The sequence below is a fragment of the Aspergillus campestris genome (assembly GCF_002847485.1).
Source record: "Aspergillus campestris IBT 28561 chromosome Unknown P168scaffold_5, whole genome shotgun sequence".
Taxonomy (NCBI): domain Eukaryota; kingdom Fungi; phylum Ascomycota; class Eurotiomycetes; order Eurotiales; family Aspergillaceae; genus Aspergillus; species Aspergillus campestris.
Window position 1 is genome coordinate 945,304 of NW_020194340.1, and position 15,689 is coordinate 960,992.

The window sequence follows — 15,689 nt, forward strand, 5'->3', positions numbered from 1 at the left end:
AGCCAAGGCGGGTTCCCTTGTCAAGGCGCGCTCTGTTAAAGGACAGGAACGAGAGTGGGCGTCGCCCTGTGGCAGCAAATCAGGAGGAGCGAGCATGCTCGATGCGGAGGAACGATCCCTCGACGCAAGGGGTACCGAGGGCGAACAATCCAGTGAGCACCTCTTCGGCGACCTTCCCAGCAAGTCGGACGGTCACCAGGCCGCTAATGCGGATGGTTACCCTGGTAGACATCATCGATGAAGAGCAAGTTGTAGGGAAGATCAGCTTTGGAATGCGCCGTGGCCAACTAGAACACCAATCGCCACGAGTGCGGAATGTAAACAATTCTTTAGAGAAGGTACAGCAGGAATGCAGGCAGAGGGATCAAACTCCGAACCTGCTCTCCCATAGGCATCTAGGGGACATGGTCGGGTAGACTAGTGTGATATAGGAGTCGATATAGGATGAGGGGATAAGAAGCCTTGAATTCGAGATGTTTAAGGATATCCTATAATGGGGTATAACTAAATTGACCTGCACGAGGCGACGGGCCTTTGCAGGACGCGTCGGAGGGTAGGCAGGGCCGGCCTTGACAGGACACAAGGAACGTGTTGGGCGTGTTATTTCTCCTCTTCGACATTCGGTCACGCAAGGGGGTGTTGGCCGGGGAGCCCACCATTGACCAAATCCCCCGTCCTTATGCGTAGGGAAGGAGGACGGCGAGCACTTGAGTCTTAGTCCTCCTCGTCCTGGGCTCCTACGGTGAATTTCTTGCGCCCCGTGCCCGTGAGCTTTTGCAGTTTGACCCTGTCCACCTGCTCCCCCACCTTCTTCTCGATTTGCCGGATCTCTTCCTCGGCGTCGATGGCTTCCACGTTGGCAAATTCCAACACTAACCTTCTCCCCAGAAGATGCGTATCTTTCAAAGCATCCATGGCGTTTTCCGCTTCGCGAGCGCTTACAAAATCCGCAAACCCGAAACCGCGAGCCGACCGATCGAATTTCTGAGGCACCCGAACAGACCGCAGTTGTCCGTAGGCCCCGAAAAGCGATCTGATGTCCTTCTTGGTCGCTTGGAATGGCAAGTTTTTGATGATGATTTTGGTTCTCCGCGCCGCCACCTTCTTGGCCGTATCCTCGCGTCGTCTCTCCTCAGCCGCATCCATGCCCTTGTGGGATGCCCTTACTACCAGTTCATGGCCGTCAAGTCTGTAGCCATTCATGGCACCCAGAGCAGCCTGGGCCTGCTGTTTTGATTTGAAATCAACAAACCCGAAGCCCATACTGAGGGTCTGTCCTGGGTGTTTCGGATCCGGCTTTGTCTTGATCCTACCCGAAATAAAGCCGTCCAGCGGCCGAAAAACGTCGAGGAAGGCCTCGTTGGTTGTGGGAAAGGCCAGATTTTTTACGAAGAGAGTAGCAGTGGCTGCTGTAGCAAGTGCCTCATCGGGATCGTTGGCCGCAAAGGTGTCTGCTGTAGAGAATCCCTGCGAGACAGCCTTGGCTTCTGCCGGCTTGTACGGCGTTGCCGTCCCGTCGAACAAGTTCTTGGGAGCCTTTTCGAGAAAAAGGATTGAGTCTCCTACTTTCCGATAGGCCAAACCCTTGAAGGCTTTTTGTGCCTCGTCCGGTCGTGAGAGCTCGACGATGGCTATTGTCCCGCTGGGCGGCATCAATAGACGTGTAATCTGCCCAAACGGCTCGAACAGCTTCCTGATTTCATCTGACTTCACGCCAAACGAGAAATTCTTCACGAGTATAGCCGTGTTTCCACGTTCTCGCTGTTTGAAAGCATCTATGTTAACGCCATTGGCGGTAAAGTAAGCTTTCGTTTCCTGAATAACATGCGTTTCAGCATGAGCTTGCTTCACGGCGGCATCGGCAGACGTGGGATCCAAGAGATCTGATTTGGAGACGCCGATGCGCTCGGCGACGGAAGACATAACCGCATCAGCCTGCAAGAATTAGCTTCGAAGTCATTGGGGTGACCAAGGTAACTCACGTTCATGTAAAGGGAATTCCAACTAAAAGAAGCCGACGAAGCGTCCAATTTTCGCTTGATTTGTTTTTGTTTTTTCAAGGGCAATTTGGACAATTCATGCTCATCAATCTTATACGTCTTCTTGGCGGTAGCGGGTAGGATGTGTAGTAAACGACCCTCAAATTGTTTGCCGTCGAGATTTCTATAAGCCTCTACGGCCGAATCCGGGTCGACAAATTGGACGTAGGCAAACCCTTTACTTTTCGAAACCCGAGTATCAAAAGCAACGTGGATCTAAGCAGTCAGCGCGTATTCATAAAGTGCGATACGTAAAAGACACGACATTGAAATGACCATTGCTCATCAGATAGGAGAGGCATCTACTAAAATACTCTTTTCCTGTTCACATCATATGCTTTTGCATCGGATGTCCCTATCAGGATGTTCATCACGCGAGCGGTCGGGGATGGGATAAAAAAAAGAAAAAAAAAGGAAAAGGAGATATAGAAAATAGAAGGGGAGTGAAACTAACCTCTTCAATTGTGCCGAAGGGTGCAAAGATTGACCCTAACGTAGAATCCGTCGTGTCATAGGCCAAGTTTCGTACAAACAACCGAGCGGAGAGACGAATGTTCTCGATATTCGTATCAACCTCCACCTCAGGAGCGGCAGGTGTTGCGGGCGTATCATCAACCTTCACCGGCGCACTCTCAACACGCGGGGCATCTTCTTCTGAATCCGATACTGCTTCTTGGACGGCCGGTTTCGGCGGTTCGCGAGATTCAAACTCAGCCTGTTCGTCTTCATCCAACAACCCCAGTAGACGACTCGTCTTTGACCGAAGCCAGTCCATGTCCGAGACAGGCGCTTTCTCCTCATCATTCTGTTGCTCCGTCTGTTGCTCATCGTGAGCTTCGCCGGTAGCATCGACCACCATAGGCTCTGGCTCTTCCTTCTCCTGATTCCCCGAAGGTGTGCGGTGTTCAGTTTCCCCAAATTTAGCCTTCTTGCGCTGGACAAAGGTGAGGTCCTGGGTGTCCTCCTCCTCCTCAGGCTGGTCTTTTTCAGGTGAGTGTTCCTCGGAAGGGTTGGGGGCGTTATCATCATTAGCCCAGGTCTGGGTCTTGGACGAATGCTGCATTACGGAAAGATACTCTTGCAGTTTCGGGTCCTTTGGGGCATCTTCATCGCCCCGTTTACGTTTGAGCGTATCCGTTGCATCGGAGGATCTACTCTCCTTGGCACGTTTATGTGAGTGATCCGGCTCGGAGTCAATCTAAAATATGGTCAGTTTCCAGACCAGCTTCGACGGGTCAGCGAGGGACAGGGGCAAACAGAGAAAACGGTAGGGGACAAAAGAGTAGACATACTGGTTTAGCAATGTCTACGGAGATCTTCGACATTTTCATATATGTCTTGTTGAAATAGCCAACTGCCTGCTGAGCGTCATCGTGGCTCTTGAAGCCTACGAAGCCGATGCGGCGTTTAGGCAGGACATGGGCATCGGTGACCTGGAAGCGAGTAGCAAAGTGCTTCCGTAGCTGGTCATTTGAGAAAGTAGGAGGGAGACCCGAGACAAAAACCCGTGTGCTCTCCATGATGCCCGTTGGGAAGATGAGGGGAAAGAAAGAATGAAGGGAACCGGAAGAGAAAAAAAAAACTTTTTTTTCTTTTTATGGCGGGAGAAAAAATTAGTGCCGAGGGCGGTGAAGGATTGCTGGTCCGTGCGAGTCCATGCGGCCGCTCTCCCGTCACTGCGCAATCAACACAGGTCACCTTTGGGTTTATTATCACTCCTGCTCTCCTTTCAATCCCGTCAGTCCGTGTTCCTCTTCTTCAGTCTCTTCCGTGATTATATCTATTTCATACCGACAACATGGCCACTGAAAAGAAGGATAAGCTGGAGCGTGAGTGGTTGTTCGAGCCCTTCCGTCATAATAACAGCTAACATTCGCCAGCGCAAATCAAGTCGGTTGACATGGTGAGGACAATCCAACATAAATTGAGAATCAATCTAACAAGGGACAGTCCGAGGACATGCAGCAGGAGGCGGTGGAGCTTGGTATGTGCTTGCTTACTGTTTGGCTAGGATGCAACGCGGGGACTAACACCGGGTAGCGATCGAGGCAATGGACAAATATCACGTTGAGAAGGTGAGTTTATATCTTGGAATGTGACATTCTAGTGAAAGCTTTGTACTGATGACAGCAGGATATTGCCCAGTATATCAAGAGAGAAGTCCGCGATCCCGCGCCACCCTCCAAATCCTTCCACTTACATCCTACAGTTCGACTCGCGCAAAGGAGCGACATGGCATTGCGTGGTGGGGCGGAACTTTGGCAGCTTTGTGACACACGGTAGGTGGTCTGGTCGAAACAATATAGCGTTGGCTAATGATGGGCAGAGACGAAACACTTCATCTATTTCTATTTGGGACACTGCGCCATTCTCCTTTTCAAGACACAATGAGCGGGGGTGATTGGAGGGAAGTGGATGGATCAGGGGATGAGGGTTTCTTGATAACGGATCGTGGTAGTACATTTCATTGCAATTATTCTTCTTTATTATATCATCAATTTCGATGTCCGGAGCTGGGTCTGAACTCTTGACTAAAACATTCAATGATAGACTGTTACGTGCGTAGCTCCTAGTGTTTATATATCCTGGTGGTAGTATGGTAGATCTCGCTCCAATCATACTGCTGGGACGATAATAATTCAAGAAAATACAGCACGTGAGGATTAAATTGGATATATCAAAGGTTGCATAAAAGTTCCCTGTTCTCCTAAAATAGAATTGATTCCACTCTGAATCATTCCTGATACCTACGGAACAAGCATCTGCAAGCACCTCGGCGCATTCGCTCCCTACTCTAGTAGGCCTGTGGAGTGCTGCTTTTGCTCAGCAGCTAATCGGGAACGGAACAACATCAACTCCGACTGCTATGGTAATTAATACCTGAGGCATCAAACAGTATCCGACACCATTCACTGCGTTCCAGTGTACCTTCTACAGTTCTAAACTTGCTTCTCTTGGCTCTACTCTCTCATCCCATTGCAAGTCACCAAGATTTCGATCTGAAGCTTGTTGGATTGTGAGAGATGCAATCGGCCAACATGTCAGCTGACTTGCAGAACTTTCCCCTACAGATTGTTTTTTCTCTTCATGTTTTGCAACTATTCGCAACCTTTTCATAGTCATAAGAATCATCAAGATCATCAATATTATGACCATTTCATCGATCCTCTTACACATTACAAATAACCAATAAATAAGTCTGAAGCTCAAATCACGAAATCTAGAGATCAGAAAAAAATCACCTTCTTCCTGGTAATAGGTTATCAACTGTCAACCTGCTTACTTTTATTGCTATATGCCTATCATGATATGATTTAAACTAAGCCTTAGGAGTTCTTTTGTCCAACTTAATCATCTCTAAATTTGCTGAGATGGATGATGAAAACTTATCCCAGAGCCTGAATGACTTGAATAACCCACTCGTCGCCCGATATTACAGCCTCAACTCAGCCAGTTTCTGATGACTTGAATTCAAAAGTAATAATCGACGCATATATAGTCATGACTCCAACGATATAACGAAACCGATTATACAAAGTCTCTTTGATTATCTACCTTCAGATGGAAAGCGTGTTGTTTGCAAATACATCGCTTCCAGACTCCATCAAGACAATCTACGTCTTCTGGCAAATTACTCAAACAATGCAATTATCACACCAGGTATGTCTACTCTTCTCTCCCTATTGATGAAATATACGATCTAGTTGTATATATTGTACTGATACTATGGCTAAAATTTTGACTCAATAGTGAAAGCGAGTGGAGGCAGAACGCCATCTACTACTCTGTCACCTTTTGGGAGATTGATGATGTTGCAAGTAACACGGTGGATAGTTGTCACCGGAAGACTCCCAGGAGGTTTGAAGAACCCTGCCTGGAAAGGGAATGGAAAGGGAAGACTGCTGCTGTGCAATTACGCATTTTTTGCTACGCTATGGAAGCTATTGGCAAATTCCCTAGTATCCCTAACGAAGATATTGAGGGAAAGGCGATGAGAATTGAAGCCTCACACATGACACTTTTCGCTCTCGGCGCTTGGGGTACTGACCCGGCATTGCTGGCGTATTAGGAATCGCATGTCATCTCCTGCACAAAGACGTGGGAGCAGGATGCGAAATTACGTGCTACGGCTTTCATATACCCTATGGTTCAATTCATTTATTCCGAGTTGCATGTACTATAGTAATCATAATCTCATGAACATATTGAGCTTTGAAGTCGAAGCATAGTGCACGATGAATATAGTTGATGATATATTGGTTTGTTCGAAAATGCGATATATATTATCCAGATACGTCTTTCGTAGCCATTGCGAAGGCCTTCGCACCTGGCCCATTATTTGTCAATTCTCCTCATAACCACTAAAAAGTGAATTGTCTACTTATTGTCCAACAATATTTCTACCACCATCAATCAAACAAAGCCTGATAGTTCCTAACTGTCGTTGTCAATAACAGTACGGCGCAGCCTATAGTGCCCAAGAAACACAGCGCCAAGCGCCAAGCCACTGCCGCCACACGTCAGCCTCCGTCTCCGTCCTAACCAAGAAATAGGGTTGCCTCCAACCTACGACCTCCCAGTCCAGCCTGCCCAGCCTGTCACTCAATCACCTCTTTATCCAAGACTGACCAAATATCGACCCTTCTATTACCCTCTGGATCGAACAGAATCAGAACCAGGAAGATGGCCATCTGCATCACATTCGGAACACACGGTATGTGCCAGCCGACCGCGGCGCTGACCGCCAGGAACACCCTCCCTTTATCACCTGATTACAGACAGCATTACTAACAGACCGGGCAGAGTTCAGCTCCATGCTGGAGGGGTATGAGCAGGTGCGTGCCTACTGCTATAACTGTGAGTTTTTCTTCTTTTATCATATCGAATTATGATACAGCTCCCCCTGTCTGGGTATTAGCGCCAGTCGGCAGTACCTGGGAAAGGGAGCATGAACGTGATGTGATGTCCGGCCCGAGACGAGACCGGCCTTAGGCATCCGACTTATGAACGGCCCCTGATTAATTGACCAATGATAGGCCAGCATTACAATGGACACTGCGTGACAAGATGGTATGTCTATACATCCATATCCCTCTACATGGAGATAAGAAAGAAAACATTGATAATTGAATACTAATATACACACAGGCCCTGGTTCACCATCTGCTTCATCGTACGCCAACCCCACCTACCATCACCTCAACCCCCTCCATCCAAACCCACTAACAAATAATGATATCCAGCCCGCAATCCCCCTCTCAATGGGTAAATACAAGGTACTTATCAATCCCTCTTCCTACCTACCTACTTACCTAGGTACCCCCAAATATACACCATACTAACAAAAAACAGGAAGTAAGATGCTACACCTGCAACTTCACCCAAGACCTCAAAGACCGTCCCGACATCACGCCCGAGACGCGTCCTCCACAAGGGATCCCCGGCGGACCGGGCCCGCCCCCACCGGGCTTCTACGGCAATTATCCCCAGTATGCGCAGCATCCGCCGCCCCAGCAGCAGCAGCAGGGGCCGCCGGTGGCTTCTGGGGCGGGAGGGCCCGGACAGGGCCAGCAGGGGTATGGGTATAAATAGTCTATGCCTAACTTCCTCCGCTTTTCTCTTGTCGTTGCTAGGGGATGCTTCATGCGCTGTTTACAGAGTTTGTTGATGCTGTTGTTGTTGTGTTGATTTCTTTCTTTCTTGTTTGTCTGTCTGTGGACGATACCATTGCTTTTATGGCCTTATTCTGTTCTGTTCGTGGGTTGAATGGGGAGTTTTGTGTCTTGGTTGAGTTCCATACCTGTTGTGTTTGTGCTGGAATAAACTATTAATATTGTTTTGATTGGCGCATCGATTGCGGAATGTCGTATAATATATACGACAGTAGTGTAGTAAGGGTATATAAATATTAAAACAATACGATAGAGGAAAAAGCATAAGCATCACACCTTCCCACTCACCTCCTCCGTCGGCGTCTCTACTCCCTCCATACTACTACCTTCTTTCTCCCCACGACCCTCCAGCACACTTCTCCCTTTGCCCCTCCCCATCAAATCCAACCACATCAACCTACCCGTCCTTACAATACTCGCCCTCCCCTCCCAAAGCGGAAAAACCACCACCCCACAAGTCGTCCCAAACAACCAAATCAGTCCCACAACAACCCACCCCGTAAAGAACTTCTTACTGAAAACATAACTCGATCCGTACATCGGGATCGGCCACAGCAGCAGAAAGCACAGCACCATAGCGATGGTCAGAGCGCGCGAGTACGTGGCTGCTTGGTTCATTTTGCGTTCTTCGTCGGGGGGCGACGATGTTGGGGATGCGGCTTCGCCGGGGATCAGCTCGATGTCGATGTGGGCGGCGGCTGCGACGTCGCTGTCGTCGACTTTGCGGATGGCGCGCATTGAGGCGTAGTTGTAGTTTTGGGCGCCGAAGAGGTAGGTTAGGACTGGGGAGAAGATGATTGGACTGAGGAGAGCGGCGACGTTGCCCGCGAGCATTGGGTAGCTGGTGGGGTTTTTGTTAGTGTTGTTCGTTTAGGGGGTGGAGAGTAAGGGGAGAGGGGAGCATACTTCGCTCCGGTAGTAGCTACTGTTAATACACCCGATTCGGTCTTCGCTGTCACAAGCCATGCAATGAGCGATACTGCGAGGCCCAGCACTGGTGAAGCCGCTGCGGCAATCCAATTCTGCCCCTTCCATAACAAGGTCATTGCGCCGGGAAACACGGCAGACGAGATAATCACGCCCATGAGCAGATACAAGTATCCCATGCCAATGCCCGCATAGTAGAGTCCCGTGGCGAATGCAGCCATTACCACAGCCCAGAAGATACAAGACATGTGCGAGATCCAAACGAGCGTCTTTCCTTTAGCAGCGGGGTTGATATACGCTTGGTAGATGTCGTAGGTAAGGATCGAGGATACGGCGATCAGCTGGGCCGAAAAAGCAGACGTCACGGCCATGAAAATCATCAGCGTCGTGCAGACTGCTCCGCTGTATCCCAGAAGTTTGACGGCGGCGAATGGTAACACGAGACCCGCTGTGACGTCGTCTGAGCTGAGTCGTTGGGATCCCTCCAGTGTTAGGGCTGAGATGCCCATCGTGGTGGCGCAAAGCCAGGGGATGGCGAACCAGCAAAGGCCGCCGATCACGTATCCTGGAAAGGCGTGCACGGGGCTGGCAGCGATGGCTGATAAGGTTAGATTTGTCGGTATCCTTCGTTGGAGGCTGTGGCATACCTTTGTTGTAGTACCCATTGTCCAGAAACACCGTTCTATTCCCCAAGATTAGTGGTATTTCCCTTAGAGCATAGGGATACGAACCCGAAATTCCCCACAAGGTTAATCACCCAGAAGATACCACCCTCCTTAGACCGCATAGTCAGATAACTCCCCTGGGCATTTCCCTCCACCGGATGCCGCGTGGAGGCCGCCACGAGCGCATCATAGACAGCCCCCGGCGACCCCAGTCTGTCATTCGTTGCGTATGCCGAAAATGCGAAAATAAAGATTACAACGATAATGACGACCGTGTGCAAGTAGTCCGTGATGAACGTCGCCTTAATCCCACCAAATAGCGTATACAGCACAACACCGATAGGAAGGAGGAAGCAGGCCGCGGCGGTGTGCACCCCAGTCAGAGAAGTCAAGACAGCGGAGCCACCTGTAAGAAGCATAGCGGTAACAAGGGTGTTGGTCATCAGGCAGAATACGATGAAGACGCAGTGTACGGTGGTGCCGTAGCGAGCGCGGATGACTTCTAGGAAGGTATGCGCGTTCGGGGCTCGTCGCTTTAGCTCGATCGCGAGGGTTGCGAATAGAATGATCTGCACAACGGCGCCTGTCAAGATCAGTAACTGCGTTCCTCGCCAAGCGTGCTCTATCTGTTCCCGTGTGTACCTGATGCGTAGAAGAACGGCCCCGAGACTCCGTATTGATATGCTACGGCAGAAGACTGGAGAAGTGTGGCGGCCCATGTCCAGCTGCTAACGACTGCAGCGGCGACCAGGCCGGACTTGACGGATCGTCCAGCGGTCGAGAACATTTCCGAGGTTTGCACTTCATACTGGTATCTGCAATGTCATTAGCAGGGTAGGAGAGGGGATTCGATGGAACAAAACTTACCTCTTCAAAGCCCAAGTAATGAAGACCATCAACAGAGCAAAAGCAAGTCCCAGTCCAATAATTATACCATAGCCAAAGCCCTGTGAGAGAGGGGCAACAAATCTAGCCACATCTTCGGCCATGCTGCCGAATGTATGTTATTTGGTCAATGGCGTTCTTGTTGCAATACCAAACAGGTATCCCACAACAAGTCACAAATAGATTGATTCAATAGACCAGTGTGCCAGCCTGCTGTTGTTCGTAGAATTATAGTCAAGCTGCAAACATCGGCAGTTCAAGCCTATGACCCCAGAAGTATATAGCAAACCAGAGGGCCCATCTTTCTTTTATTTATTCCCCAAACGCCAGTAAGACCAGCATATCGAGAAGCTCCATCCAATCGAGTCAAAAATTTAGTAGCACAAGCGTCATCAACGAATGAACCTCGATTAGAGAAGGATACCAATGATAAGGATAATGCGCCCAGCAGCCAAACCAAGATCATACCTAGCAACAACACCACCAAAACCTCCTCGAAAACCCATTACAAAAGCAAAACAACCCGAATAGAGTTCAATCCTTATCAATACCCTATGGAAATCGCTATTGGCCGGTCTGATCTCGCAGACAGAGTCTTATCTGAGGTCGATCGCCGATGATTGGCCTCACTAGCCTGAGGTTGATAAGGATCGGACTTGGTCACTACCGCGATATCAATCAGATAGGCCAATGGCCTAGGTTCGACAGTCCTTTGGAAAGCCACCATCTCGGACGATGCCCGGGCTGTGATGAGATAATGGAGGTGTGGTTGGTCTTGATAAAGGTCTTTCGCTGTTAGCCTGTGAAGTCCAAACTAATGGATTGTTGGGATCTCCGCGGTCTATAGAATTGGGAGGGCGCTTTACTAATACGTCGATTAATTGGGACGTGTATTTCAGCATCGATTGAAACCTCGTCCATCACCTTGAGTTCCATCGCGGTTGGGATTAAAATCATGGAACGGTAAATCGGGGAGGTAAAAGTTTGAATATAGGTCCTTGTTCACGATGGTGGTCAGGGCACTTGCTAAGGCATCCAGGCAGACTCTCTTCCCGAAACAGGATAGTGTCACCAGATCGCATGTCCCTGGCTCAAAATGGGCCATCAGACAGCATGATATACAGTGACAATTATGGTAAACTACGGCAGCTTCAGAAATCCAAAAGCAAATGAAACAGACAGGATAAACATCCATTGCAAGCACTGGTATTATACATAGCCAATCCATTCCATTCCAGTCCGTCCATGCTCCCCAGCACGACATCCCCACGGCCGGCAAATCACCGGCCACACGACCCGAGCGAACTCAGATCTTCCCACCTGTTCAGCAGACAGGTTTTCAACGCCAAACTTGCAGACAATAAAACAGAACGATTTCAAGAGGAACGGTCCCTGCCCCGCGATATGGATATGGCACCGGGGTAAGGCGGAGGCGGGGAAGGAGACACCAAGGGGGTATATGCGATTGAAGGTATGAGTATGAGGATTAAGGTTGTAGACACGTTTTCACCGATGTCGTTGCCGTAGCAGCTAGTAGCCACGCCATGTCAGGAGCAAGGCCACGGTTTAGAACACCGCGCTGCTCACTCGACATCGCCCGCTCGACTAGTGCATAAAGACGACATCGGATAAATGAGCTGCATTTCATGCTCACGCAGAGAACTTGCGGGTAATCTTCGCGATAACTACCAGCAAAAAGAATCAACATTAGCACAACACTCCACAACACCCATCAACCATCACCCCCATATCGAAGTGAATAACATACCATGCAAACCCACAACCGAGAAAATAAACCCAAGACTCAAAACCAGCACGACGACGGGATCCACACGCAGACCGGGGCTCTCATCAGTGTAGAGCTTCAGCATCGTACCGGAGGAGCCACCGGCACCAGCCGAGCGCGTCGAGCTGGGTCTCGCATTGCGCAGGGTCTCCTTGTGATCGGCGGCCGCGCGACGGCGCAGCGCAGCGCGGGGACCACCCGGGGGAGTGGGAGACGAGGGACGGTTGACGCTGGAACCCGAGGCGGCGGCGGCGCCGGAGCCAGGGGCCTTGTTGTCGGGGCCGGATTCGGCGCCGGAGGTGAGAGGGGAGGCTGCGCGGGGGGAGGCCTGTAGGTGTAGAATTGTGTTAGTTGGTTGTTGCAGAGTCTGGAGAATTAAATGTGATTCTCGATGATCGTGATGGGTGTTCTCTGGCTAGGACAGATGGATGGGATTCGTTTTGCGGGCGATCAGCGGTTGAATGACACTCACCATTTTGAGATCGAGGGGAGAGAAAGCAGATAGAGTTGTCAAGGGGAAGATATTAAAGGGTATAAAGTACAATTGAAGAGATGCAAATGGGCAATTGAAAGGAAAGGGACTAGGAGAGAAGACACGGAGGCAGCTGGCTGGAGGGAGAAGAGTCGACGGGCGAATTGATGGAGATGGAGTGACGAGGCGAAGAGGCCACGCTCGCTGTTACCCTTAGTCAGGTGTGGTATTGTACTGTCACACCCTAGCCATGACCACCAACCATACCCTTCTAAGCATGTATTATATTCCCGCAATACGCTATTAATACACACTGCGTAGTGTCGAGAAATCCATGGTTAATGAACACCTTAATCAACGATTCTGGCACTATGTTTTCCTCTCAACTCTAGATACGCTGCCTCTCTATACACCCAACCCGTCAATGTTTAATCTTGTTCGATCTATTTGATTATTGTAAATACAGTATATAAATTGAAGATGCACAATCGTAATATGCGACATGAGGCTAAGGACAGATGGTGATCAATCGCACAGAACTGGTGCCATTGAGGAAGGATAAATTGCAGATAGGCAAGGACGGAATCCGAAGAAAAAGTCGCGAAAAAAAAAAAGACCTGAAAATATAAAAAGAATGGGGAAAGGAAAATCGTTAAATCAACGCGATCAAGGTATCATATGCAGGGAAACACGCTCCAAATTGAATATCCAGAAACCCTCTGACAGGTCAGATGTGCGCATGTGCGGCATATACAATCCGCGCTGATCACGCATCAAAAGCAGAATGGCTCGCTCAATCGATCATCATCCGAGCAGGCACCTGGCCGCCAGCGACGTTGGACAGCTCGGTGGTCTTTTCGGTCTCTTTGCCGCCCTTCTTCCGGTTGATGTGCGGCTTCAAGCCCTTGTGGAAATTGTGCATGCACATGCAGGCGTTGACGATGGTCAAGACGATCAGGACCAAGGTGATGATGGCGAAGAAGGTCAGAGACCGCCGGGCGGGCAGGTACTCGAGGAAGGTTGTCGGGGCGTACATGCGGACCAGCTTGAAGAGGAAGTAGGCCATGGCGGCGAAGTACAGGAGCTAGAGAATTGTTAGGACGGAACGCGATGAGGTCATCGGGAAACATACGATAATGATAATCATCCCTACGGAGCTTTCGCGCCGGACGAAAAAGGCCGCAGACACTAGAATCAGAATGGTCACCGGGACCGCCGCCAGCGTGAGACCAAACTCGATATCCGCCCGATTGGTGACGATCACCACGAACTGGACCGTGAATCCGAGGAAGAAGAAAAAATCGAACTTCAGCAGAGCGATGTAGATCTAGCAATCGGTCAGTTTCCACTCCTCACCGCAGACGCCGGACCAACCAACCTGATAAGTGAGATATCGACGTTTCATGCGCAGGTCCGCGCTGATGTGCTTGTAAATGGACCACGCAAATTCATCGTACAACTTCCAGGCGACAATCATCATCAGCAACGTCCCCATGGCCACCACGCACGGGATGATGATCAAAAACGGTTCGGTTTCGGCCCAGATGTGCTCATCGATCGCTTTGTTGACGGTCAAGACCCCCACGGCTTCTTTGATCTGCTGCACCTGCACCGCCCCGTAGATCAAGAGCCCGACATTGCACAGACATAGCCCGATCACCTGAATGGTATTTTTGAGGCGCAGCGCATCGTACACCAGGACGAGCTCGTAGATGAATCCGAAACTGTATAGGGCGAGGAAGGTGGGGATGGTTTTCGAGGCGGTCACGTCTTGGGCTTTCGGTTTCAACTGGAGTTGGAAATTCGCAAACACATAACTGCACGTGGTCAGCGGGCGGGTACGGGCCGGAGAGGCGGGGAAGGAAGAGCATCATCGAATACGAACCATTCTAATCCCAAGGTGATGATGGTCTGGATCAAGGTGACGATGGCGAACGACCACGTCCAGAGCGAGTTGGGCCGGTACATTTTGCGTTGGGGCGGATGGGGGGGAACATTGGTGTAGCCTTCTCGCGCGCGAAAACCGCCCGGCCCTCGGAACGAAGGATCAAATGATCCTCCGAGGAGGGACGCCCGTGAATTGCTGGAATAAATGTTGACGAAATGCTCCGTCACGGAGCTCGAGTCCGCCGGAGGTTCAGACTCGGGATACAATATGACGGTTGGACCACCGAATGGCGGCTCAACAGAGTATGGTAGAGGTGGACGAGGGGGCGACCCTCAGGTGACAAACGAAGTTGGCTGCAGCCGGAAGGGTGTCTTGTTGTAGTTCCCGACTGGTTTAGAACGTCAGGGGTCTGATCTCCGATCGAGAAAATTTTCGTGTGACCCGGACAGCTGACAGTCTCTGTGGTCTAGTGGGGGGGGGGGGGGATCGAAAAACGAGCGACGAAGGGAGGGAGGAGAAAAAAAAAAAAAGAATCAGGACCGCAAAGGAGAGAAGTGTAGAAAGCACAGCAAAAAAAGAGTGAAGTTGCTTTGATGCTCCAGAAGCGATCGCTGGGGGAGGCGCCAAGCCCCCAGTGAAACGTCGTGTGTTGTGGGCGGGGAGACGGCGGTCTTAGTGGCAGCTGAGAGGATTCCGTCCGAGCATTGAAGCTGAGTGAGCGTCACGTCCTGAGTGACTGAAAGGAGGGAATGGAGAAAGACAGTATAGGTGAGAAAACAAAAGAGAGAAAGAAAGAGGGAGAGAGAAACGGAGGATAGAACAAGTGGATAGTGGAGGAGCAGAAGAAAAGATGAAGAAAGTACCGTGTACTTTCAAAGTAATCAATCACAACAACAACAACCCTAAATCAGTAGAGGAAATAGTAAATACAGGTGCCTGGGGATAAATAACCGTAACAAGAAGGATACCCAGAAGGATACCGGGAATGGGCTGGGTCCATTCCAGGCTCATCCAGGGTCAGCTCTGGAGTCTGGACTCATCACTCGGTCTACGGAATACGGACTGCTCGGCTTTTCTTCCCCATGGACTATCAATTGAATAGTTTAGCGGGAATGATTCTCATGACCATGATTCTGACGATTCCTATGGACTTGATTGAATCCACTCTCTAGTCTGGAGCTCCCATTCTCACAGCAAAAAGGAGTGACAATTAACGGGGGATGCTATAATTATCCCCGATCCAATTTATTCAATCCGCATTATTGGTTGCCTATATTAATGAAAGACAAAGGCCCATCCGTTCTCAGTCTATTGAGCTCTATGATATATACGGTATGAATTTGAGCGTATGATTT

The 15,689-nt window shown here is 49.9% G+C and overlaps 6 protein-coding genes across 6 annotated transcripts; 2 read left to right on the forward strand and 4 right to left on the reverse strand.

Annotated features, from left to right (window-relative positions):
- Positions 1 to 254: 254 nt before the first annotated feature.
- mrd1 (RNA-binding ribosome biosynthesis protein MRD1) lies at positions 255 to 3,572 on the reverse strand. The gene is made up of 4 exons (XM_024841154.1): positions 3,332 to 3,572; positions 2,494 to 3,237; positions 1,983 to 2,255; positions 255 to 1,935 (listed from the first exon to the last, which is right to left on the reverse strand). Exons 1-4 carry the CDS (start codon positions 3,557 to 3,559, stop codon positions 715 to 717), a joined length of 2,466 nt encoding a protein of 821 aa, XP_024693506.1. The 5' UTR covers positions 3,560 to 3,572; the 3' UTR covers positions 255 to 714.
- A 171-nt stretch (positions 3,573 to 3,743) lies between these two features.
- P168DRAFT_289769 (dynein light chain DYN2) lies at positions 3,744 to 4,559 on the forward strand. Its single transcript, XM_024837069.1, has 7 exons — positions 3,744 to 3,868; positions 3,920 to 3,942; positions 3,990 to 4,023; positions 4,080 to 4,114; positions 4,173 to 4,199; positions 4,249 to 4,318; positions 4,366 to 4,559. The coding sequence occupies exons 1-7, from the start codon at positions 3,838 to 3,840 to the stop codon at positions 4,428 to 4,430; spliced, it is 285 nt and encodes a 94-aa protein (XP_024693507.1). The 5' UTR covers positions 3,744 to 3,837; the 3' UTR covers positions 4,431 to 4,559.
- Positions 4,560 to 6,668: 2,109 nt separating this feature from the next.
- P168DRAFT_289770 (rhodopsin family protein) lies at positions 6,669 to 7,887 on the forward strand. The gene is made up of 6 exons (XM_024837070.1): positions 6,669 to 6,753; positions 6,843 to 6,896; positions 7,076 to 7,109; positions 7,188 to 7,212; positions 7,283 to 7,315; positions 7,392 to 7,887. The coding sequence occupies exons 1-6, from the start codon at positions 6,723 to 6,725 to the stop codon at positions 7,629 to 7,631; spliced, it is 417 nt and encodes a 138-aa protein (XP_024693508.1). The 5' UTR covers positions 6,669 to 6,722; the 3' UTR covers positions 7,632 to 7,887.
- Positions 7,888 to 7,981: 94 nt separating this feature from the next.
- P168DRAFT_304034 (sodium:solute symporter family protein) lies at positions 7,982 to 10,639 on the reverse strand (the record flags this gene model as incomplete). The annotated part of the gene is made up of 6 exons (XM_024838809.1): positions 10,171 to 10,639; positions 9,946 to 10,118; positions 9,370 to 9,886; positions 9,286 to 9,320; positions 8,618 to 9,236; positions 7,982 to 8,552 (listed from the first exon to the last, which is right to left on the reverse strand). The coding sequence occupies exons 1-6, from the start codon at positions 10,290 to 10,292 to the stop codon at positions 7,982 to 7,984; spliced, it is 2,037 nt and encodes a 678-aa protein (XP_024693509.1). The 5' UTR covers positions 10,293 to 10,639.
- A 719-nt stretch (positions 10,640 to 11,358) lies between these two features.
- P168DRAFT_289772 (SEC61-beta family protein) lies at positions 11,359 to 12,607 on the reverse strand. The gene is made up of 3 exons (XM_024837071.1): positions 12,447 to 12,607; positions 11,957 to 12,302; positions 11,359 to 11,873 (listed from the first exon to the last, which is right to left on the reverse strand). Exons 1-3 carry the CDS (start codon positions 12,447 to 12,449, stop codon positions 11,839 to 11,841), a joined length of 384 nt encoding a protein of 127 aa, XP_024693510.1. The 5' UTR covers positions 12,450 to 12,607; the 3' UTR covers positions 11,359 to 11,838.
- Positions 12,608 to 12,928: 321 nt separating this feature from the next.
- Positions 12,929 to 14,804, reverse strand: P168DRAFT_310413 (uncharacterized protein). The gene is made up of 4 exons (XM_024839394.1): positions 14,332 to 14,804; positions 13,825 to 14,263; positions 13,579 to 13,773; positions 12,929 to 13,530 (listed from the first exon to the last, which is right to left on the reverse strand). The coding sequence occupies exons 1-4, from the start codon at positions 14,412 to 14,414 to the stop codon at positions 13,240 to 13,242; spliced, it is 1,008 nt and encodes a 335-aa protein (XP_024693511.1). The 5' UTR covers positions 14,415 to 14,804; the 3' UTR covers positions 12,929 to 13,239.
- Positions 14,805 to 15,689: the final 885 nt, after the last annotated feature.

What these genes read in the sequence shown, in the direction of transcription:
- mrd1 (XM_024841154.1), bottom strand. Translation starts at nt 3,559, where the DNA reads ATGGAGAGCACACGGGTTTTTGTCTCGGGTCTCCCTCCTACTTTCTCA. An exon ending in CCGTAGACATTGCTAAACCA is followed by an intron (nt 3,238 to 3,331) that starts GTATGTCTACTC and finishes ACCATATTTTAG; the next exon opens with ATTGACTCCGAGCCGGATCA. An exon ending in GGAATTCCCTTTACATGAAC is followed by an intron (nt 1,936 to 1,982) that starts GTGAGTTACCTT and finishes TAATTCTTGCAG; the next exon opens with GCTGATGCGGTTATGTCTTC.
- P168DRAFT_289769 (XM_024837069.1), top strand. Translation starts at nt 3,838, where the DNA reads ATGGCCACTGAAAAGAAGGATAAGCTGGAGC. An exon ending in AAAGAAGGATAAGCTGGAGC is followed by an intron (nt 3,869 to 3,919) that starts GTGAGTGGTTGT and finishes AACATTCGCCAG; the next exon opens with CGCAAATCAAGTCGGTTGAC. An exon ending in TGGCAGCTTTGTGACACACG is followed by an intron (nt 4,319 to 4,365) that starts GTAGGTGGTCTG and finishes AATGATGGGCAG; the next exon opens with AGACGAAACACTTCATCTAT.
- P168DRAFT_289772 (XM_024837071.1), bottom strand. An exon ending in CTCGGTTGTGGGTTTGCATG is followed by an intron (nt 11,874 to 11,956) that starts GTATGTTATTCA and finishes TTTTGCTGGTAG; the next exon opens with TTATCGCGAAGATTACCCGC.
- P168DRAFT_310413 (XM_024839394.1), bottom strand. Translation starts at nt 14,414, where the DNA reads ATGTACCGGCCCAACTCGCTCTGGACGTGGTCGTTCGCCATCGTCACC. An exon ending in ATCACCTTGGGATTAGAATG is followed by an intron (nt 14,264 to 14,331) that starts GTTCGTATTCGA and finishes GACCACGTGCAG; the next exon opens with TTATGTGTTTGCGAATTTCC. An exon ending in TAGGGATGATTATCATTATC is followed by an intron (nt 13,531 to 13,578) that starts GTATGTTTCCCG and finishes ACAATTCTCTAG; the next exon opens with CTCCTGTACTTCGCCGCCAT.
- P168DRAFT_289770 (XM_024837070.1), top strand. Translation starts at nt 6,723, where the DNA reads ATGGCCATCTGCATCACATTCGGAACACACG. An exon ending in CATCACATTCGGAACACACG is followed by an intron (nt 6,754 to 6,842) that starts GTATGTGCCAGC and finishes CAGACCGGGCAG; the next exon opens with AGTTCAGCTCCATGCTGGAG. An exon ending in TCTCAATGGGTAAATACAAG is followed by an intron (nt 7,316 to 7,391) that starts GTACTTATCAAT and finishes AACAAAAAACAG; the next exon opens with GAAGTAAGATGCTACACCTG.